The following is a 23,734-nucleotide window of genomic DNA, read 5'->3' as shown; positions in this document are numbered from 1 at the left end:
GACCCGTCCCCGGCGTGCGCCGAGCCGCCTGAGGGAGGCGGGTCGGGTCTGCGCCCGCTGGTCCCCAGAGGGTTTCCCGGCCCTCCAGGGCTGAGGGGCTTCAGCCGGGCGGCGGCGGCGCTTGTCGGCCCCGGGGCACCGAGGACTAGGCCGCGGGGCCGCGCCCTAAGGTGAGTTTTCCGGCTCCGCAGCGCGGTGGGCCGGTGGGGGGTCGGCCGGGCGTTTCCCGGGAGGCGCTCTGGCTGTCGCCTGCGACCGCGACGCGTCTGGGCCGCAGTGAGTCGGCACCAGGGGCTTCTGGCCCGCACGACTGCGGCCGGGGAAGGGCGCTGGCGGACCGAGGCCTCCACCCGGCCCAGCCCGGCCCGGGTGAGCGCGGACCTGCAGCTCCCTGGCCGCGGTGCCCGGAACTCGGTACGGAGGCGCCCAGAAACTTCGAGTTAGGAGCTGTCCAGACATCTCTATTTCCAAAGGCGAACGCACTCCAGAAATACGCAATGACTAGTTCGCCGAACGTTTCGTAATTGACTCCACCAGCCTTAACTGCCCTTAACTGATATTTTGGAAAGATGATGTTCACTGTTTTCCTAATTGACTTTTTTTTCCCCCTTCTAGTATCTTCTTTTTTTTCTAAACTCGTGGTAATAAAAGTTTATTGCTAATCAGCAAAAAAAAATGAACGTTAGAGTGGCCTCCAATGTTTGTTCGTATGTAATTTGAGATGAAAAATAGGGGTCTGTTGACTCGGTTTTTTGGGTTTGTTTTGTTGTTGTTATTGTCGTTATCAAGACCCAGGCTGGACTTGAACTTGGGACTCTCACACTCCCAAGTCCGCTGGTATAACAGGCGTGATTCATCTCCTGAGTTGTCTTGATGTTAATGGAGGGAATACTGGTGAGATAACATTGACCTAGTGCTAAGTGCTGGTGAAATACAAAAATCAAAATGTGCTCAGGTTGGAAAGAGCACTTGAGTACGGAGTACTGGGAAGAAGACTGTAGGTAGCAGTTAGTTGAGCACTTACTGTTAAGAAGCGTTATTTACTCTATGTGACCAACTTTTTGTCTATGTGGGTATCTGTGCACCATTTTTGTGCCTGATTCCTGTGGAAGCCAGAAGATGGCATCATCTCCTCTTAAAACTACAGTTAGTAATGATTATGAGCCACCTTAATTGAACCCAGGTTCTCTGGCCGAACAACCGTTGCTCTCAACCAGTGAGCTATATCTCCAGTTCTTTGAGTTTTTAATTCCCTCCCCAACCTTGTGCACCTTATGGAGCGCAAGCCCATGCTTTTTCATAAGCTTTAATGCATCCTCTACCACTGAGTTACACCCTAGTCCTATATGAATACTTTAAGTTAGGTGAGCTCTTATTGTGGAGGACCACACAAATGCCCACTCACCCTAGACGGAGCACCATTGAAGTGTGGACTCCACTGGAGTCCAGCTTTACTCGAATCTATTGGGCTTACTTACGGACCATGGCTTACCCCAAAGCAGCTTCATTGCTGAAGTCTTACCCTAACATGGAGAATGACTTCCTCACCGCTCAGAGATGGAGTTTCCCCACTACCTTTCTTCACTTAACCTTCCACACTCCATAAATCCTAGTACTCAGAAGCCCACCAAGCATAGCTTGTCAGCATTATATTCAGCTGGCTAGGAAGTGAAGGAGGGAAGGCTGGTGGTTTCAGGGGAGGGCCTGATGTCCCTTCCCACCCTCTTGTTCTATGAAGAAATGTCAACAGGCTTGATCTTGAAGTTCTTTTGCAAGTCATAGTTGCTCTGATGAAAGTGGTAATGGCTGTTATGCTTGTAGTACCGCATTCCACAGTAATTCCTGGGAAAGTCAGCTAATGCCTTAGTTAATGCTACTCAGTTTTAAAGAGTGTGTGTAACTGGGCTGTGTGAGTCACATCTTAAATCCCAGCACTCAGAAGGCAGAGGCAGGCAGATTTCTTTCCAGGCCAGCCCAATCTATATAAGACTATCTCAAATAAATAAATAGACTGAGTACTAAGAAATGATGGCAATTATTGATTCTACACTTAGGTTATAGAGTATAATTAGGTAAAAAGTTATTAAACACAGAAGTAAGTGCTGGCAAGTCAAGATAAAAGCCAAGAAGAAAAATATATAAGGTATTTGTGAGAGTTAATAGTGGATTTATCCCCAGCTGAAGAAATAGTGGATTTATTCCCCAGTTACTGTAGGAAAGTTGAGAGTTTACTGGTAAATAGGAATTAGGTGAAGGTTGACTTCTAAAAGAGGGAAAGGTTCATGCAAAGGAAATAGATGTCACAGAGGCTAAGAGGATGGCTTTCAAGAATATAAAGCTCACAGCATCTGAGTATGGAGAACAGAAGAGGACCAGACAAACATGTCACCTTTTTACGTAATGTTCTGAATTTAGGAACAGTCTTTTCCTTCCTCAGAACTATTATAGAGAAAAAAAATGTTACCTCAAGGGTTGAAAGTCTCTTTGCTAGTGCCTGTTATTGTATCCAAGGAAGCACAGTAAAAAAAAACCACTGAAATCACTACTCCATGGCATGCTTAAGGGGACCATATCTAGAAAGTATCTAGAGGTATGTCAAAGAATCCAGAGCCGAGAAAGAGAAACAGACATGGCCAGGGCTATGTACAGTAGATGGAAAAATATAGTAGCACATAGCTAGAGAGCAAGGTGGGGGAGACTGAGGGATCCTGGAGGTCTTCATGGGCCGTATATGCAGCCACAGGACATGTCAATGGAGTCATATGTCCCTTCTGTCCGAGGTCAGGAAAATGATTCCTTTTGGCCTATGGGAACTAGTTTCCCAAGTTCCTGATAAATGCTGGCTTTTAGCTAACTCTCAGAAATTCCCCTATAGCCCTGGTTGAGCTGGGCCTAGACTCAACTTTGGATTCAGTCAGTGGGCCTGTCTTTTTGTGGGTGCAAATGAAATACCTGTTGGACATGATATCTATTATTTTTGTTTTTATTGCATGAAATAGATACATGCAATAGCTGTATAATGATAAATGAAGTAGCTGAAATAATAATTATATGACTATTTCAGCAGTAGTCATAATGATCGTAACAATGAAGGCCAATAGGGTAGCAATTAAGGAAACATACTTTTATTATAACCTACTAATTGCAGCTATGGAAAATGTAAAGAATTATATTAGTTCCCCTGTAATATTGCCCAAAGGATTTGGATCTTATTCTAACAGCAGTTTTTGGGAATCAGAGGGATTTTCAGTAGGGAAGTCCAAAAATCAGATGTATATTTCAGAAAGGTACTCTGACAGCATTGTTTACTGGTTTGGATGAGGATAGGAGTGGGGATGCAGGTCTTTGGAATTGTCATTCCAGACCATCATGGGCTGTATAGAGGGACCTGGTCTCAAGAAAAGAAACAAATTGATGAAAAAGTTTGGAAGCTGCAGAGGCTTATCAATAAAGTGCATTCCTCGGGCAAGCATTAGGACCTGAATTTGAACCACCAGCATCCACATAAAAGCTGTGGTGCTGGTGGACAGCTATAATCTCTACACTGAGGGGATTGAGACAAGTAGATCTCTGGAGTTGACTGCTCTGCCAGTCTAGCTGAATCAGTGAGCCCCAGGTTCCAGGGAGACTACCTAAAAAATAGGGAGGATGGTGTCTGAGGAGGAAACACCTGAAAATGCCCTCTGACCTCCACATGCATGAGTACATACCTGCATATATGCACATAATCACAGTGGGAAAAGAGCTAGGAAGAGACCTGACCTTGGTCTCTGGCCACCACATGTCTGCCTTCATGTGTGTACATAGTACACACACACACAAAACACCCTTAAAAGTTTTTTTAGAAGTGGGGGGCAGGTATAAGGAAACATAGCAGACAGAAAAAGAACCCCTGGAAGCCAAAAAAAAAAAAAAAAAAAAATCCCCTTTTTAAGATGTTATTGGGCTGGAGAGATGACTCAGTGGTTAAGAGCACTAACTGATCTTCCAGAGGTCCTGAGTTCAGTTCCCAGCAACCACATGTCCTCTTGTGTGTCTGAAGACAGCTACAGTGTACTTATATAATAAGTAAATCCTTAAAAAGACATTATTATTATTATTGGTATCTTTGTGGGATTATTTTTAAATGAATGAGTGCTTTGTTCACAATTATACCTGTCTATACACCAGGTGTGCACCAGAAATTAAAGTATAACTCTGAACTAGTGTTATGGACATGGACGGCTGTGAGCTGCCAAGTGGGTGTTCAGAAACTAATCCCAATCCTCTGCAAAAACAAGTTCTCTTCACCACTGAGCAGCCCTCTAGCCTGTCCTTTTATTTCCTTTTGTTTTGTGACAGGGTCTCACTGTGTGGTCCCAGTTGGCCTAGAACTCACAGAGATTGGCCTGCCCCTGCTTCCCCAGAGGGTGAGGTAAAAGGCTTACTTTCTTTTATCTTTGAAATAGGTCTTTCTCAAGGCCCATATTTGTTTTTAGCTATCTAGCTGGAAGTGACCTTGAACACAGATCAACCTTTCTGATTACCTGGTGCTGGGATTGCTGGCAAGTACCACCACACCCTGTTGGGCCTTTTCTTCTGTTCTGTTTTGTTTTATTTTAGATGAAATTATCATGTTGAATTTGGTCAGTTCAAGGTTTTTTTTTTTTTTTTTTTTTTTTTTTTTTTTTTTTTTTTTTTGATACTATTGAAAACTTTAACTTTGTCTCTTTCAACTTTTGCAGTAGCAGAAAGAGAATGAAAGAAGTAGATAATCTTGACAGTATAAAAGAAGAATGGTAAGTTAACTAAGGCATGACTTTGTTAATGCCTTTGTTATTTTCTTTCCTGGTTTTACACATCTATGGCAGAGATAGTAAAGCAGCTGTTAACTTGCTTGGCCACGTCCTTGAATTGGTGATAGTTATACTTTCTAAGGGTGGTTTGTTTTTATCATAGCTGCTTTGAATAGTTGTAGTGTTTGTTCCTTTAACTCTACCTAGAGGTCTTCCTTCTAGAGGCATAATTTCCTTTCATTTGAAGGGATTGAACCCAGGACCTCACATATACGAAGCAGGCACCCTGCCACTGAGCTACATTCCCAGATCTTTTTGTTTATTTGCTTTTTTTTTTTTGAGGCAGGGCATCACTGAATTGTTCCTGTTGGCCTTACACTACTCTGTAGCTCACACATTCGTTGAATTTGCAAATCTTTCCCAGCCTTCTTAGCAGCTGGGGATACAGTGCTAGGCTATGATTGTATTTTTAAAAACTGCTACTGAATAAAATTTGTCATTATTACTACTGCTATTAGTAATAAATAGTATCATCATCATTAGCATGTGTGTATACATACATGTGTTCGTATATAGTGGCGGTCAGAGGACAACTTCATGGAGTCAGTTCCTTCCTTCCATGATTGTATGTATGTGTTCTGGGGACTGAACTGAGACTTACTCAGTAAATATTTTTACTGGCTTAGCCAACTCACTGAACCCCAACTATAATCATTTAGCCTGGTCTTCAGTCCCTGGTATTTTTTCTTTGGCCTCATCTTACCTATTTACAGTGCTTTTCATTGAGCTTTTTTTTTTTTAAGGTTTATTTATTTTATTTATACAAGCACACTGTGTACACTGTTACTGTCTCTCAGATACACCAGAAAAGGGCGTCAGATCTGATTACAGATGGTTGTGAGCCACCATGTGGTTGCTGGGATTTGAACTCAGGACCTCTGGAAAAGCAGTCAGTGCTCTTAACCACTGAGCCATCTCTCCAGAGCCCCGTTCATTGAGTTTTTTATTTGACTTATTAAAGTTTTGGTTGGTGTAGAATGAATTTTAATATAAACATAAAAAGTGAATTAGTCCAGCTGCTGTAGTTCTTTACCTTTACTAGTCCCAAATAGCTACACAGAGATACCAAGATTTATTTTAGTCACCTTAACACCTGGACAGTAAAATTTTAGCTAATCTGATTACTTCCCAGCCATGCTCCCAAGTAATAGTTGCAATTAGGGCTTCCCTTGTCCAGCTGAACTCTTAACTCTTTCTTCCTCCCCATGGCCAATCTTTCTCCTCTCCTCTCCAGTAGATAGTCTCTCTTCTACCCAGCCATTGGGTGATTACAAACTTGAGATTTGATATTCTAAGAATAAATTTAACAAAGGCTTGTCCAAATTGAAAACAGATATGAGGACAGAGAAGCATTTGAATAACACAAAGATAACCTTTACACAGTGCACAAAAATATTGTGCCTATAGGTTGGTTTTCAAGACAGGAGCTCTCTTGCCCTGGAACTTGTTCCGAAGTTCAGACTGGCCTGAAACTCATAGAAATACTCTGGGATTAACAGTGTACGCCATCATTTCCAGCTTTATTGTCTTTTTCATTTAATTTTCATAACCATTTGTGGTGGCATTTACATCTTTGCTTCTTTTTGTAAGACAGTCTCACAATATCCTGGCTATCCTTGAACATATTATGTTCCCAAGGATCACCCTGAAATTCTGATCTTCCTGTCTTTACTATCCAAAGTACTGGGATTATAGTCATGTACCACCATGACAGCTTTGTGTAGTACTGAAGAGTGAACCCAGGGCTTTGTGAATGCTAGGCAAATACTCTACCAACTAAGCTACATCCCAACTTAGTATCTGCATCTTAGAGATAAGAAAACCAAATCATATGAATTTAAGTTTCATAGTGAGAGTTAGTTTTTCTTATTGTAACTAAATAAAGGTATCTAAACATGAACCACAAAGCCTAGACTTTTCGACAATATGATATACTGATTATATTGTATTGATTAAAGAAAAACAATCATTAGTATTGTATAATATTTTACAGTGTAACTATTTCTATGTGAGAAGTATCTCATGTCAATATTTTGGGGAGGTACAATAAAGTAAAAAGAATTTAACTTAAAGCATTACTGTGGGTATGAACCATCTCATCAGCTAGAACATCTACCACTTGTTAATTTGTTGAGCTAGGGTCTCAACTATATCCCTGGTTAGCCTGGAACTCCTTTGTAGACCAGGCTGACCTGGAACTCACAGAAACCTGCTTGTCTTTGAGTTGAGTGCCGGGATTCACTATCACTTCCCTGCATGCCTGGGTAATGGGGATCAAACTCAGGTCCTTGTGAGTGAGCCATATCCAACTTAGCTATATCCCCAACCCTGAGTACCAACATCTTAATACAAGATTGATGACTGTTTAAGAGACTGTCTGACATAGTGATAAGAGCAAAAGCCTTGCATAAGCAAATTACTTAGCTTTTTCTTCATTTATTAAGATTGAAATAATACTTTCTAGAGTCATTGTGATGCTTTGAATGAGTTATCACATGTAAATCACTTAGAATAGATGTTTATTGAGTATCATAGTTAGAAACACAATGAGAGGTAGATTAGCAGCTGGATGAGTAAGTATATCTATTACAGTTCCTATCAGTGAGAGGTACAACATGTTGATATTTTATCACTTCTTACAAATACTGTGCCTAACTTCCAAAAGCTCAGAATCCATTTCTTGTTTTTTAATTTGCACAATGTTTTAAAATTTATCTATTTATTTAATCTATATGAGTGCACTGTAGTATCTTCAGATACACCAGAAGAGGACATCAGATTCCATTAGAAATGGTTGTGAGCCACCATGTGGTTGCTGGGACTTGAACTCAGGACCTCTGGAAGAGCAGTCAATGCTCTTAACCGCTGAGCATCTCTCCAGCCCTCAGGATTCATTTCTTACAAGTAAAATCCTAGACAATATATTTTATAAGATGAACTACAAATTCAAAATAAATACCAACAAAAAGCCAAGTAGAATGGCCATGTTTATAATTCCAGTATTCAGACAGGAGAGTAAATTCAAGGCAGGCATTGTTATACAGAGTTTGAGTCTAGCCTAGGCTACATGAAGTCAGTTTGAAAAGACAAATAGAAAAGAAAGTGGGCTATTGAAGTGATCATTAGTGGAGACTATATCCTTATGAGCGTGTAAAGATAAAGTGCCTTGCCTGAAGTGGTCTTGGTGGGGACAGAGTGTCATGTCCCTGGGACAGGGCCCAGGTGTGAGCCTCCATGAGTGTCGATGACTACTTTGGGTATAAGGCTTGTTTATATAATGATGTATTTCACATTTCTCTGAGGAACTTCCACTCTGTTAACGCTGCTGACTCCATGATAATCAGAAACAGCAAGAGTCCTGAAGTCAAAGGTGTGGCTAATGTTTTAGCAAAATAGTAAATGCTGGGACCTTCAGGACATCTGTTAAGGCTGTGGGGGGGAGGGAACAAGTTTGAAAATCTTTAATTTCTTAGCTATTCAAAAATATAAGGATGCAATATGGATTATGAAGAACATCACAAATCTAAAGAAACAAGTAACTACACTATGAGTCAGCTTGTCGGAAAGATACAAAGACAGGCAGAGACAAATGCAGGCAAGTTCCTAAATTCAAGATCAGCCTGGGACGCTAGGACCAGGCCCAGGTGTGGTAAAAAATGGTAATTTCAGGGCAGGGTCCGACCCTGCTATTTCAACCTCTGCTTAACTGAGGCAGGCAGCTCTCTGAATTCTCTTGCAAGGTTAAGAAAAAGCAAGGTTAAAAAAAAGAAAAGAAAAACATGGTTACTATGTCCTAAGAATCAAAGAATTAGGGTCAGTGGATGCTGATTCTTAAGAGGATCAGAAGGGAACCTGGAATAAATAACTGAATTGATATGCAAATTAAAAACTGGGCTTTTGGCGAGCAGGAGATAAGATAGCAGAAAACAATTACAGATTTTAGAATTTTTCTTTAGGGAGAGCTGAGCTATCTGGAAATGTCTGGAGAGCAAAAGCAGCTCTTCAGTAATTTTTTCTAATAGGATTTCTGACTTGGTCAGAAAATCTAAGAAATTTTTATTGCAGCTTTTCTGACTTTGGTTAGAAAACCATAAGCTATCCAGATAGTTTTTTACAGCAATTTTTACTAACAGAGAGTGACAGAGAGCTGTCTCAATGAGATTAGAGATTTTTTTTTAGAATAGCAAGAAAAAACTCCCCTTTTTTTTTTCCCTACTCCCAGACAGACACCCCTTCTCTCAGAACCCCTTTCCATGCTGAAGCTAGTCCTTGGCAATAAAGAATATTTGCTAGTTTCAGCATCAAAAAGTACATAGTAACTGTTTAAAGTCATTAGAAACTGAGCACAGTGCCACAAGTCTGTAGGTAGTTCCAGGATCTTGGGAAAGTGAATGAAGACTGCTTGAGCTCAGGAGTTTGAGACCAACTGTGGCAAAATGTAAGACCCAAATTGAGTCTTATCTATTTGAAGCTCCCATGAATGAGATGAGAGATCAGGGATTGATGCAAAAGCAAGAGGTTTATTAGTCCAGTGCACTGGGGTGGCCTACATCCAGAGGAGAGGCGACCCCCAAAAGGGTGTTACAAGCAGTTTTTATATTTTTTAGGGGTACAGGTTACTTCAGCAAGGTTATAATTTAGATTCATTGGCTAAGCATATTGGCCTTTAAATCCATTGACTAGCAAGCATGTGACAGGCCTTGGGACCAGAGGGTCAGGTGACTATCAGTCAGTACATTCTGCAGTTTTACTGGAGTGTTCCTGCTCCTCCCAAGAACTGTGGGTGGAGAATGGAACTTGGACTAGCCTTGACCTGAGGCGCTGGGTGGAGGGCTGGCAAAAGCCCCTAGGGTCCTTCATTAATAATGAAAGAGAGACAGACAAACTGGGGACTTGAGGGTTGATTTTTTTAAAAAAAGCTATTTTGAACCCTTCAGAAATAACATACTTTTGACTGGGCATATGTATTAATTGTTAGGGTTCTTGCTTGGTATTCATTAGGCTCTGCATTCAGTGCCCAGTACCATATAAGCCCAGCATTGGTAGATGGTGGTAATAGTACTTCAAGGTTATCCTTGGCTACATAGAGAGTTTGAGGCCAGTCTAGGATGTATAAGACCCTGTTTATAAAGATATTGTTGGTTATTTTGGCACTTTTAAGTGGAGATTTGTTAACAAATGTTACTTTCTACTGAGATCTTTTTTTAAAATGTGTTTTTCAAAGATTTAATTATGTATCTGTAGGAATATTGCAAGTGGTGCCTTCAGGGGACAGAATGGAACATGGCATCTGCTGAAGCTTTATAATAGTTGTGAGCTGCCACATGTAGGTGCTGGGAACCAAGCCTGCTTCTTTATAAAAGCAGTATATACTCTTAACCTTGGAGCCATCTTTCTAACCTCCTATTGACCTCTCTAAGAAACATTCTTTTTTAGATTCTGAGGTAAATGTGATAGCTCCCTTGTTTGTTGCCAAGAATGACAGCCTGACTTTGATCCTGGTTACAGGTGGTAGAAAGAGTCAACCAATTCCCATAATGGTCACTAGTTGTTCTCCAACTTCCACAAGTGCTTCACTTGAACCCATATACACACACTCATGCACATAAATGATGTAATGATGAACATCTAGTTGGGGGGGCTTTTAAATTAATTTTTAAGTTACTAAGTAATGGGTTTATGATGGCATTTTCGTGTGTGTGTGTGTGTGTGTGTGTGTGTGTGTGTGTGTGTGTGTGTGTGTGTGTGTGTGTGTATAACTCTACTTTGTTATCATTTGTGCATGGTCTGCTAGATATCCTAAAATACAAAAGATACTGTACACAGCAAAAAGCCTTCCCCAAAGATTTATTAACTTAGAGGTAACAACACTTTTTTTTTAAGGGTTTGTGAAACAGGATCTCCTGACAATCAACCCCTCAATGATAATCAACAAAAGGACTGTGAATATTTTGTTGACAGCCTTTTTGAGGAAGCAGAGAAGGCTGGTGCCAAATGCTTGTCCCCCACTGAACAGAAGAAACAGGTAAACATCTGTTACTTATTAGCCTCTAGGAGGATCCCTAATGTCAAACTGCTTTTGTAATAGGAAAGCTCTGTTTTACCATTTTCATTATGTTAAATTCTCACAGGTGCCAGAACTGCAATGGTAGGTAAAGTTGTTGGCACCTGAGCAGGAATCAAAGCAGTCAACAAACTGACTTACAATTATTGTATTACTTGCTTGAATTTACAAACCAAGTAAATGTTACTTTGAGTTAAGAATATCTGTGATGAGTTAAGGATGTAGCTCAGCTGGTAAAATGCTTACATGATGAACACAAAGCTTTGACTTCAGTCAGTGCCAGCACAGCATAGCCGTTATAAGGTAATCTGCATCTGTGATTCCCACACTCGGGAAACGGAGAGTCAGGAGAACTGCAAGTAACAAGTTGTCCTCAGCTATGTAATAAGTTCAAGGCTAGAATACTCAGGATGGAAGGTAGCTAGGGAGATGACTGGTAGTGATTGCCATGCAGACCCAAGCACAGGGACCTGGATTTGGACTTCCAGTGGCTACATAAAAGCCACAGGACTCATGTTCGGGCCTGGAAAGGCAGAGACACAGGGGTTCCTTTTGTCTTGGTGGCCAGTCATCTAGCTGAATTAGTGAACTCCAGGTTCAGTAAGAGAACCTGTCTCACAAAATAGAGTGAGGAGTGGTGAGAGATGGCTCACTGAGTAAGGACACCTGCCACCAGCCCAACAACCTGAAACACACACACACACACACACATATTCTAAATGTTTTGTTTTAGATTTATTTTACAGGTTTGGGTGTTTCCTATGAATGTGCACATGCGTGTCTACTGCTCACAGAGAGTATCAGTTATCTAGGGACTAAAGTTATGGATGTGCAGGTACCAGGAACCAAACCAGGTCTGCTCCCAAAATCAACAAGTGCTCCTAACTGCTAAGCCTGATTTTTTTTTTTTTAATGTTAAAAAGATAGCAGTTGAAGAAGTCACTGACTTCAACTTCTGGCCTCCACATGCACACATGTATATGTTCTCATTAGACTTGGCAGGTGTTTTCAAAGACTAATTAAGTAGGAAAATAACTTATGGTACTTGTTACAAATGCAAATATTTTACTTAATCAACTTTTAATTAAAACAAGAACTTAAGGAAATTGCTCTCATGCACTTGACAGCTTTTCAAACTTATAGTATTTCCCCATGAGGTTAGTGTTATTTTAATAAGTATAATATGTATTATATATGGACATCTATTAGTGTTTAGATTCACATGGCTTAGGGAACCACTATTCTCCAAATAACTGATTTATATGTTATTATAAAGTCATACATGAGCTCGGTGTGGTGGCAACACAGAGCTTGGCCTAAGGTAGAGTTCAAGAGTATCTTAGAGTTCAAGGCCAATTTAAGCTATCTAGTGAGCTTAAGGTCAGCCTAGGCTACTTGTGTCAAGGGGAAAAAACATATATGAGTAAAAATTCTAACATACATACCACAAAGATGAAGAGTGAGTTTCAGATTTCACATTTAGATTCTCAACTAACTTTGAGATATTACCACTTATTAAACCTTGATGAACTGTCTATATCTAGGAAACATTTTAAAAATAACTTTGTAACTGCATACCTATATAAGGTTTGATTTTTTTTTTAATCTTTTTCAATTATAATAGTACCAATTATAAGAATCCAACTGGCTTTTTAAAGACTGACATTGAAAGAGTATGTGAAAAAACTCCTTCTACATTTTTTTAAAGAGGATTGGCCTCTTTTTTTAAAAGATTGTTTATTATTTATTTATTTATTTATTTATTTATTTATTTATTTAATGTATGTGAGTACACTGTCGCTGTCTTCAGACACACCAGAAGAGGGCATTAGATCCCATTACAGATGGTTGTGAGCCACCATGTGGTTGCTGGGAATTGAACTCAGGACCTCTGGAAGAGCAGCCAGTGCTCTTAACCACTGAGCCATCTCTCCAGTCCTAATTTTTTTTTTTTTAAACGGGAAGTGTCTAGCCAAAGCTAGCTTTGAAGCTATTCTGATCCTCCTTGTATCTACCTCCTGTGCACAGGGATTACAAGTATATGCCAGTATGTTTGGATTTATGCAGAGCTGGGAACCACACCTAGGCAATCACACTACAGACTGTGCTGCATTTCCAGGCCTTTTTAAAACTAAGTTTTATCAAAGTAAAAGTAAGGGACTGGCAAGATAGCTTAGAGGGTTGGGATGCTTGAAGCCAAACCAGATTATCTTGAGTTCAGACCCCCCATATGCTAGGAATGGATTGACTCCCACAAATTGTACTCTGACTTCTTTATTTGCTGCCAACCCTTATGACATGAGTTTAATTTCAGGGACTCATATGTTTGATTATTCTCTATGGTCAGGAGAATGGTCTGCAATAGCTATAGCAAGCATAAGAATATAAGTAGCAAGTAGCAGGCTGGAGAGGTGTCTCAGTGGTTAAGAGCACTGGCTGCTCTTCAGAGGGTGTGGGTTCAATTCCCAGCACACCTGTGGTGGCTCACAACCTTTTGTGACTCCAGTTCCTGAGGATCTGATACCCTCTTCTGGCACTGCACTCAAATGGTACACAGACATCTATGCAGGCAAAATGATTATATATATAACAATCTGGAAAACAACAGTGTAGGGAAAAGTTCAGAAGACTTATTGCTATCACCTTTACTTAATGCATTCCTTTCTGTACTGCCTTGTAGGTAGATGTAAATATAAAATTGTGGAAAAATGGATTCACTGTCAATGATGATTTTAGAAGTTACTCTGATGGTGCAAGTCAGCAGTTTCTGAATTCCATCAAAAAGGGGTAAGCAGGTTAAAGTAGAAGGGTATTTTAAATATGTTTCCAATGAAAATAAATTTATAATAATGACTGTGCCCCTTTACACATCACAGACATACTGTTTCTCTGTAAGTTATCTCCTCCCTTTTCTGAGGGAGGGTAGCAGGAGAGTTGGGTATGTTTGTTTGTGTTGTTTAAACAACAGCTGGAGCTGGAGAGGTGGCTCAGAGGTTAAGGGTATTTGCTGCTCTCTTTGAGAGCTGGGGTGGGGGTGGGTGTCCTATGTCCTCTTCCAGCCTCCTAAGGGCGTCTGTTCTCACATGCATATACCTACACACAGACATAAACAATGCAAAATCTTTCAACCACAGTTTCATGTAATCCCAACTAGCCTTGAAATCCAAGTTATAAACTACCACATTTGGCTTAAATTGATCCTTCTTCTTCTTCCTTTCTCTCCCTCTTTCCCTCAGCCCTTCCTCCTACCTTCTCTTTCTTTCTCTCTTCATGCTGGCCTTGATTCAAAGTATTTTAAAGCATTAAGAAAAACTCGAAAGTTACAAATAATTGTAATTCTCAGGAATAGCTGCCATTAACATCTTTGTTGAATTTTCACTCCTGTGAAGTGAAATTTTTTTCATTTTGTATGTATGGATATTTGCCTGCATGTATTTCTATGCACCATGTGCATGCTTAGTGCCTTTGGAAGCCAGAAGAGGATATCTGATCCTCTGGAGCTTCAGATGGTTGTGAGTCACCATGTAGGTGCTGGGAATTGAACACAGGTTCAATTAGTGCTCTTAACCTCTGAACCACTTCTCCAGCCGGTGCATTGACTTATAATGTGATTTTTTTTTTTAATAAACCAGTTTTTACTTTTCCATCCTGAGCTCTTTTGAATATATCTATACAATTCCACAATGATAACTTCACACACACACACACAATTTTTCTTGGCAATTGAGGCTACTTAACTATTACTATAATAAGTTTCTTAACTGGGGTGGAGATGACTCAGCTGTTCAGAGCACTTGCTCTGTACCATGAGGGCCTAATGAACATTGTCTCATGCACCTGTAACCCTAGGTTCATGGAGAGACCCTGCCTCAAACGAATAAGACAAAGTAATAAAACACCTAATGTCCTCCTCTGGCTTTCATGCAATTATTCATTTGTAGAGGTATTCATTTCACTTCATTATAAATTCAATTATTTCATTGTAGAGGTATTGTATATCTCATCTATATTTCTTGTTTCATGTGTTCCAGAGATGAAACTCAGGTGATCAGGCCTAGTAGCAAGTACCTTTACCAACCCTATTTATTTTTACAAGGGTCTCTTGTAGTCCAAGCTGACCTCCATCTTGCCATAATTAAAGATAATCTTGAACTTCTGATCCTCCTGCTTCTGTGTCCTAAGTGCCTAGGTTCTAGCGTGCACCATCATGCCTCTTGTATGTGGTGCTAGAGATTAAACTCAAGACCTGCACATACTAAGCAAGTGCTCCAGCCAAGCTACCTCCTCAGTTCCTATATTATACTTCTATAAATCATGTAGTTATTTTGACATGTAGATGTATTTCATAGAAAGGGAAAACAAGAACTTTATTGTTTCATTTTCTTTCACAGAGAATTACCCTCAGAATTGCGGGGAGTTTATGATAAAGATGAGGTGGATGTTAAAGTTGAAGATAAAAAAAATGAAGTATGTATGTCTACAAAGCCTGTGTTCCAGCCCTTCTCAGGACAGGGCCACAGACTAGGAAGGTAAGCCTGGCTAGTCTGTCCTTTCCATGACAAACACTCTCATTATTCTGACCATACAGAGCTTGATATTTCTCCTTCTAGAATGGATCTTTTTTCTGGTGCTGGGGGTCAAACCTAGGGCCCACATGCATGTGAAGTAAAGAACTTACTACTGAAATACATCTTCAGTTTGTAGAAGTTATGTCTGGCTTTTTCTCCCAGCCCCATGCTCCCAGAAATAATACTCAAACTCAAATATAGTTACAGATACCTTGGCCATAAAGCTAGGCTCTTCTCTGACTAGCTTATAACGTAAGATAACCCATTTATTCTGCTCTAAATTCTGCCATGGGGCTGATAACCTGTGCTCAGGTACCATGCATCTGTCTTGTCACATCTCCTTGGGTGACTCTCCCATCTGGCACTATCCCAGAATCTTTTCTGCCTCCTAAATGTTCCACCTCCTATTTCCTAAACTGTAGGCCAACAGATTTATTATTGACAGGTACCACATCTGTACATACACAAGATACTCTTTCTATACCAATTCCCAAGTGAGATTGTTATTTTTTTTAAGGTTTTTTTTTTTTTTTAAAGATTTATTTATTTTATGTGAGTATACTCTTCAAACACACCAGAAGAGGGCATCGGATCCCATTACAGATGGTTGTGAGCCACCATGTGGTTGCTGGGAATTGAATTCAGGACCTCTGGAGGAGCAGTCAGTGCTCTTATCCACTGAGCCATCTCTGCAGCCCTTTTTTTAAAGGTTAATTTTGGTTTTTAGTTGGCTTTGTTTGTTTTAGGCAGGGTCTTTATGTATGGCTTTGAACTTCTGATCCTCATGCCTTTGCCTCCTATGATGTCTGACACATAATCAGTGTTATGGGGTATTATAGGTTGAAACAAAGATTTGTCAACTGAGTCCCTTTATTAATTTTTATAAGGATTCCTGAGGCCTGTTTTCCTTAGTGAACACTAATATAAGACAGAACTAATCCTTGGCATCAGATCAAAAGTTCCTACTGAGGACAACAATTAAATAATTTTTCTCTCTCTAGTTCATACCACTAGAGCTCCTCTGCTAACTTTCTAGTAGTAAAGTTCTGCTTTTTCCTCTGGCAAAAGACTTATTATAGTTTCCAGTGCCCAAATACTTTGTTCTATAGTCGCTGTTTGAATTTTAAAATAATAAACATATGAATACACCTGGTAAAGTATTACTGTCAAAGATAAGCCCAAGACAGAACATACAGTGATTAGATATGAGGCCACTTTGCGTTTTATGGGAATGTATGTGCAGTTTTAGCTTTACATATAGAAAGTTCTAGGTGTACCTTTCAAAATACTTTGCTCTCTTTTCTTTGACAACTCAGGCTAACCTCTACAGAGTACTTCTAATTTCTTTTAGAGATCCTGTGCCCCAGCTAATGATAGTTTACATGTCATTCTATAAGCTTACAGATGGATTACATGTGCATTGTTTCCTTTTATTAATAAAGCATTATAGCTTGTGATCACAACTAACATTTATTACTGAGGGAGTATAAATGTGACTTATAAAAACTATTCCTAAATTGAGCATGATGTATAGTTTTTATAATAATGAGAAAATAGGTGTCTGACTTTGTTGTTTGTATCTTCTTAGTGCTACACCAAGAATCGTTTCCAAAGCAAAGAGTATTGAAGTTGACGATAAAAGCACTTCGTCTGCTATTTCACTGAACAACTTGGAGCCCATTACCAGGATCCAGATCTGGCTAGCCAATGGGGAAAGGACTATCCAAAGATTCAACATTTCTCATAGGTCAGTTCTTTGTTTCTGTACTTGTTTAATTTGTTTTCCAATTTTAAATTTCATTTTTTTTTTTAGTTAGACAAAGCTGACTTTTGAGAACCAAGTAAAGCTTTTAATAAATAACTCTCTAAATGTAGTGTGTCAATGCAACATAAGATTCTTAGACTCCATTATTTTTAGTTTTTCTTTGGTATCATGTTTTAGATGTTGATTCTATATTGTAGTTTCTGTTTTGTAGCTATTTCTTCTGACTCTTTATTGCTGGATACCTCACGTGCATTGGGCCTATAGCCCTCATGTGGGGCAAGTGTATCTTGCTACCAAACATAACTGGTAAGGTTGAGTGATCCCAAACCCATGGAACTCAGAATTGAGTGAGTAGGCTTGGGGCAAGCTCCCTGCCAAAACCTGCTGAGGAATGTGGAAAACGTGGCACCCCCACTGAGAGGGCCATAACAATCAGTCAAGTAGGAAAACACCTGAAGTCCTTCCCCTTGCAAATAGAGCATCACAAACCACCTCCTACTCCTCATCATTTAAAGTCCTTATCCACATGGAATGGCATGCACAAATCATTTCACTGAGAATCGTCTAAGAGTGGCTATTTTACTGAGCTGTAACACTTTGGGAAAGTTCTCTCCCAAACCATTCATCCCGAGACCTGCCTGGCAGGCTGGGCTCACACCCCTTCCATCCCTGCTGCTCTCACTGCCACTACCCACCTGCTGCCTGTTGCAGCTGCCCAGCCCTGCCACTGGCTGGCATTGGCGATGCCACAGTAGCAGCGGAGACCTGGGACCCCAGCTACCTGCCCTGTGTAGCCTTCCCTTCTGAGAACTGTAATACTTTGGCAGTTTTCAGCCATACCAAAGGTCCACAGAACTCCTGGTCTTGCAGAGGACAGCACCGTACCAGTGATCTACAGCTCCAGCCTAGTTCTTTTTGTCTACGGTAGTCTACCATATATAAATAATTGTTTATCTATTGTATTTTTATTAGCAATAGTCCAAGTGTTAAGGTTTTTTTATTTTTTAAGATTTATTTATTTATTATAAGTACACTGTTGCTATCTTCAGACACACCAGAAGAGGGCATCAGATCTCATTACAGATGTTGTGAGCCACCATGTGGTTGCTGGGATCTGAACTCAGGACCTCTGGAAGAGCAGCCAGTGCTCTTAACTGCTGAGCTATCTCTCCAGCCCCCCTAAGTTTAAGTTTTTATGCAGATGTGTTAGTCTTCCTGTTGCTGCACAGTATAGTCACAAAACTCCCAAAAAATCATGATACTGAGTTTTGAAAAGTTATAGAATAGGGTGGGTTGTGGTGGTGCAGGCCTTCAATGCCATGGCTTGGGAGGCAGAGACAATGGCTCTCCATGAATTAGGCCAGTTTGGTCAACATACTGAGATCTAAGCCAGCCAAGGCTGAACAGCTGAGACCCTGTCTCAATAAAGAAAAAAAAATTAAAGTTCACTATAATTGTATTTATACTGTTAGAAGAAAGAAAGAACTTGTTTTAAGGTTTTTTTTTTTTCTGTGTTTCCTGGTATGGCCTGTGGAACTCAGCTGGGCTCCTTGGCAGGTCATCTGAAGGCACTCTGCAGGTCACCAACTCTAGACCTGTACCTTCTGTCTCCCTCTTTGTTAGAACAAAAGAAGGAGCTGGCTCTGTCCTCATAGCCAAGGAGCAAGAATTCACTTGTGTTACTCACTGTTACACTACATTGGCCAGAGCATGACAGCTGGCAGTGTTGTGTCTGTTTGTACAGAAGTCTGTCTCTCCCTTCCCGTGCTTTATAAATCAGATCCTATATCTGTTCTGGACTCTGTTCTGAATTCATGGGTCCATTTTCCTTTCTGCCAGCTCCTTGTTGTTCCCTAACACCCAACACCCAACATTAGGGATCAAATCCAGGGCTTTATTCATGACACATTCCTAGCACATTTACTTATTAGTTACCAAGAAGACTATAAAATGGCGTCTTAGTTTTGATCAGCGGTATGTGCAGTCTCCCTAAGCACACAGAGTTGAACATAACTTTAAACATTCAAACTGACATTCATGACTGCAGTGATTATGGGCTGAGGATATAGCTCAGTTGGTAGAGTGCACACAGACACATGCGCATCAGATGTTTAGAACCCACAACTTGTACTCTGAGTGATAGGAATTCTTGGCTAGCATATATGAGCCTCTGGGCTCATTCACAAAGGATAGGGGGCTTGGCATGTAGCTGTGTAGCTCAGATGGTAAAGTACCTGCCTAGGATGAGTGAAGCCCTGGGTTTGATCCCCAGCACCACATAAACTGGGTATGGTGTCACATCCTGTAAACTCAGCACCAGCCTGTAATCCCAACACTCCTTTTAAAGCAACAACAAATAACTAGTTGTATCATATAAAACTTTTTCTAGTCTTTACTTTAACAAATTGAAATAGTTATTCAAGTTTAGTTTGGGATTTTCACAAATTTATGGTTTGTGCTGCTTTGCAGGGTGAGCCACATCAAAGACTTCATTGAAAAATACCAAGGATCTCAGAGAAGCCCTCCCTTTGCCCTGGCAACAGCTCTTCCTTTCCTCAGATTTCTGGATGAGACGCTCACATTGGAAGAAGCCGATCTGCAGAATGCTGTAATCATTCAGAGACTCCAAAAAACTGCTGAGCCTTTTAGAAAACTCTGACAGTTTCTATTTTTGAGAGACTGAGAGAAATGATGGTTGCAAGGAGACATGCTGAAGTGGGAGGCAGAAGTCAGTGTGACTAAACTTGTGGTTTGGGGGCTTCCTAATCCCTTCTGAGGGAGTTCAGTCATCACAAGCTAGGAGAGTGATGTGACTGTCAATCAGAGTCTGCACTTTTCTCAACAGGCTATTCAGAGAAAAATACCTATTTTCAATACTAGTTAACCAATGTGATATATAAAATAGCTGTATCATTAATCTTAATGTAGTCCTAATTAGCAGAATATTCAATTAGCTAAATCAGCATCAGCATTCAAATATTTTTTTGAAACAACAGATATTTATATAAATGTTAGCTAACTCAGTTTTTAAATAGCAATACATTAAAATATTATACATGACATATCAAAAGCATCAATGTAATTATTATATTGCCTGTGCTTCCTCCTCAGAGCTTTTCAGTTTTTACTCTGATAGCAAGAGATACTCAAATATTCATTTGGCAACAGTATCTAAGATGTATACTCCTTAAATTTGTAATGTAAAAGCACACACAAAAAATTCTTCAAAGCCAGGTGGTGGTGGCAGAACAAACCTTTAATCTCAGCACTTTGGAAGCAGAGGCAGGAGGCTCTCTGAGTTCAAGCACAGCCTGTCCTATAGAGCTAACTTCCAGGGTTATACAGAGAAACTGTCTTTAAAAAAACCCTCAAAGTTTTCAAATATTTACTTATTTAAAAGTAACTTTGAAACTGCCCGCAGCGGTGTGTGCCCTATAGCTCCAGCTCCCACCACTTGGAGAGGGAGGATGACTTGAGCCCAGGGGCTTGTCAGCCTGAGCAACATTGCAAAACCCTGTGTCTTGATAGTAACAACTTTCACACCCCAAGAGATGGCTCAGCAGTCAATTTCCAGCACACACGGCGTTGCACAACCATCTGAAACTTCTGCTCCAAGATAGTCAACTCCCTCGTCTGACCTCTGTGGGCACTGCCCTCAAGTTATACATAGACATACATGCAGACAAAACATTATGCTTATTAAATTTTTTAAAATGAGTGGAAAGATTTATCTAGAAAGGTAGCGTTGTATTTCCTTTTCTCCAAAGGTGTCATGTCTGACTTCATGAAGACGAGGATTCTCACCTGTCTCTCCATTCACTGTGTTACAGCATCACATAGCTTATAGTCTCTAGAAGACAACACTTTTTATTTGTGGGAATGAAAAGGAAACATGTAACTATATAATTAGAGTCATTCCCAAAGGGCCAGTACCTGGCCAAAAATGGGAATTCACATTGGTCATAAGCACTTGAAAGGCTGAGGCAGGAGGGTTACCTTAAGGTCAAGGCCAGCTTGAGCTACAGAATGAGTCTGTTAAATCAACAAAGTCTATTCCTGCCCCTGTCCCAAGCATTGTGCTTCACTGACTGAGATGGGTGACAACGGCACTTGGAATCTTGAATAGCTCATAGGTGTTTAGTGTAAATGCAGAAATTCTCTACTAGGCCCGAGTTCACCTGTGTGCTTCACCATGGACAGTGGATGGCTCCACCGAGGTAGTCAGCTTTATCCTCTTCCCAAGCTTACTCAGGCTGTCCCTTTTTAAGCTAAACTACTGGCATAACCTGCACCTTGCCTCCCATCCACAGGTGAGGCAGGGCTCAAAAGTGTGAATGAGGTTTTAAGTGAGACTCAGGAATAATGAGGGAGCCGGGAGCCTGTGTGCATACTAGATGTCCTTTCTTTCAGCCCCCAGACTTCCAGACGCCAGACTTGTGTGTGTTGGGTGGGCAGTGTGGAATAGAGAATGGAGGAGAACATCTTTACCTAGGAAATTAACAGGTATATAATAGAAAATTAAATATTTGTCGATAACGTTTACACAACACTATCAGAGCCCTTTTTAGCAATATAAATAATTAAGAAAAAAGGGGGATAGTAAAATCAATAGTTTTATTTTTAAGATATAGGCAAAAACTTTTGATTGTTAATATGTTCAGGAATCTCTTAGGAAATGTTTCATATAGGCCTATCCTGAAACCTTTCTATTTATATAATTATAATTGATAAATGGTTCTCTGTATTTTTATGAGGAGCTTCTCACAAGCGTGCTCTTGTGCATCTACAAATAAAGCCTCCAGTCTCTAATTAACCAGAAGGTACAGTGGGGGTTTCTTGTGTGTCCATGTAGAATACATGCCAGGGAGATGTCCCAGTAGAAAGAACAGTCATCAGCAATAACTTGCATTTTTTAAACTGTGAAAATGTTAGTGTAAATAATATTCTCAGAGATTTCCTTAAAGATAATCATCTGATAAGCCTTTTTACTTGAAAATTCTAAAGTTGTAGAGTTGCTAATATATAGACTATTTATTTTGAAAGAATAAATTGCCAAGGGAAGCAAAACGTAAAGTGAACATCTCAGGAGAATAGTTTGACCCAAGTCATGGCTCCAGAATTGTCAGTGTCAGCTGTCTTACTGTGCAGGTGAGATACACATTGAAATGCATGTCTGACTGTACACATGATAATGGCTAGTTAGATTACTATGCACTATCAAAGCTAGAATAATCTTACTTTATTATGACTCATTCAGCACACCTCATGATGTTTCCATTCATTGACAAGTAGTACTATGTATTTATTTTAGTGCCTTAATATATTTTTGATGTATGTTCCTAATGGTAAACTGAACTGTCTCTTAAAATGCTGCTCACTGAAAGGATCTGTTAAGTAATTTACACTTGTTATACAGCAGTGACATGTGAATGCTTTTGTCGTCTTTTTATTTGGCCAAGTCCTACAGTTTGAGAATCAATGATTATTTGATCTAATGATTATTAGATGCCTTTTTCTTAGCCAATGTTGTCTTCATTTCATACTCAGAAATGTGGAAAGGTGATGCTTTAGTAGCTGTCTAATGTTTGTTATTTATTCTTATGACCTAGCATGGAGGCTTATGTATAGTGTTTACTCCCGTGTACTTCTCTGCTCAGAACAAACCACTTCAGTAAAAAGATACTCAGTACACTGGATCCTCAGTCAGAAGTGGCTTACTTATTACATTTATATTTAGCTCTTTGCTGTTTGTTTTAAATTGTTTTGGCGCAGACAATTCATACTCATTATAGAAAATTATGTAATACAGATATTCTGAAGATAATCTCAGTATGAATTGACTTGATATCTAATGTACTTGACTATATTTATTATTCAACCACAATAGAGTTTTGGAAATTTGCATGTCCTTGAAAAGGAATTCCATCTGGGCAGTGGTATATATGCCTTTAATCCCAGAGCTTGGAGACAATAGTTCTCTGTATTAAAGGTTAGCCTGGTCTACAGATCAAGTTCCAGGATAGCCAGGGCTACACTGGGAAACCCTGTCTCTAAGAAAGGCGGGCACTGCCACACCCAGTATGAGCATGTTCTTATTATGTTCATCTGTATATCTTTAGGGAGTCTCACTTTAAAGTGAGATTTTTTTCTGTTATTGTTACTTACATATCCCAATACAAGTGCTTTATAATTTGCTCTCCACACTTGAGAGAACATGTTTACCTTGTCACATGTTGTGATTATTTGCAGCACAAAGTTTCTCATTTTGCTGTAGTGCACCTTGTGCTTGCATCCTAAGGAGCACTTGTCTAATATAATTGTACAGTAACCTCTTGTTGCCAGACTTACAGTCACAGCCTGTGCCCCCAACAAACCAGGTTGAGTCACCCACCCCCATGCCCCAGTCCAGAGTCAAATGAATAGTGAACGGTGAACAAGGAGATGTATTCAGTTTGAGCACTGTTGGGGTTCAGGAACTCGTCAAACCACACATACACCATCT

The 23,734-nt window shown here is 40.1% G+C and overlaps 1 protein-coding gene across 2 annotated transcripts; it reads left to right on the top strand.

The window, feature by feature from the left end:
- UBXN2A (UBX domain protein 2A) lies at window positions 1-23,285 on the top strand. 2 transcript variants are annotated; one of them, XM_080934066.1, is made up of 7 exons: window positions 1-170; window positions 4,725-4,778; window positions 10,719-10,860; window positions 13,580-13,686; window positions 15,291-15,428; window positions 17,056-17,214; window positions 19,702-23,285. In XM_080934066.1, the coding sequence occupies exons 2-7, from the start codon at window positions 4,738-4,740 to the stop codon at window positions 19,889-19,891; spliced, it is 777 nt and encodes a 258-aa protein (XP_080790192.1). In that variant the 5' UTR covers window positions 1-170; window positions 4,725-4,737; the 3' UTR covers window positions 19,892-23,285. The 2 variants fall into 2 exon arrangements, with proteins under 2 accessions (XP_080790192.1, XP_080790191.1); XM_080934065.1 differs by having other exon boundaries at window positions 58-170; window positions 4,728-4,778.
- The last annotated feature ends 449 nt before the right edge of the window (window positions 23,286-23,734 follow it).

This window comes from Micromys minutus (genome assembly GCF_963924665.1).
Source record: "Micromys minutus genome assembly, chromosome: 1".
Classification (NCBI taxonomy): Eukaryota; Metazoa; Chordata; class Mammalia; order Rodentia; family Muridae; genus Micromys; species Micromys minutus.
Note: the sequence above shows the minus strand (reverse complement) of the source record. Positions and strands in the feature narration are given on the sequence as shown.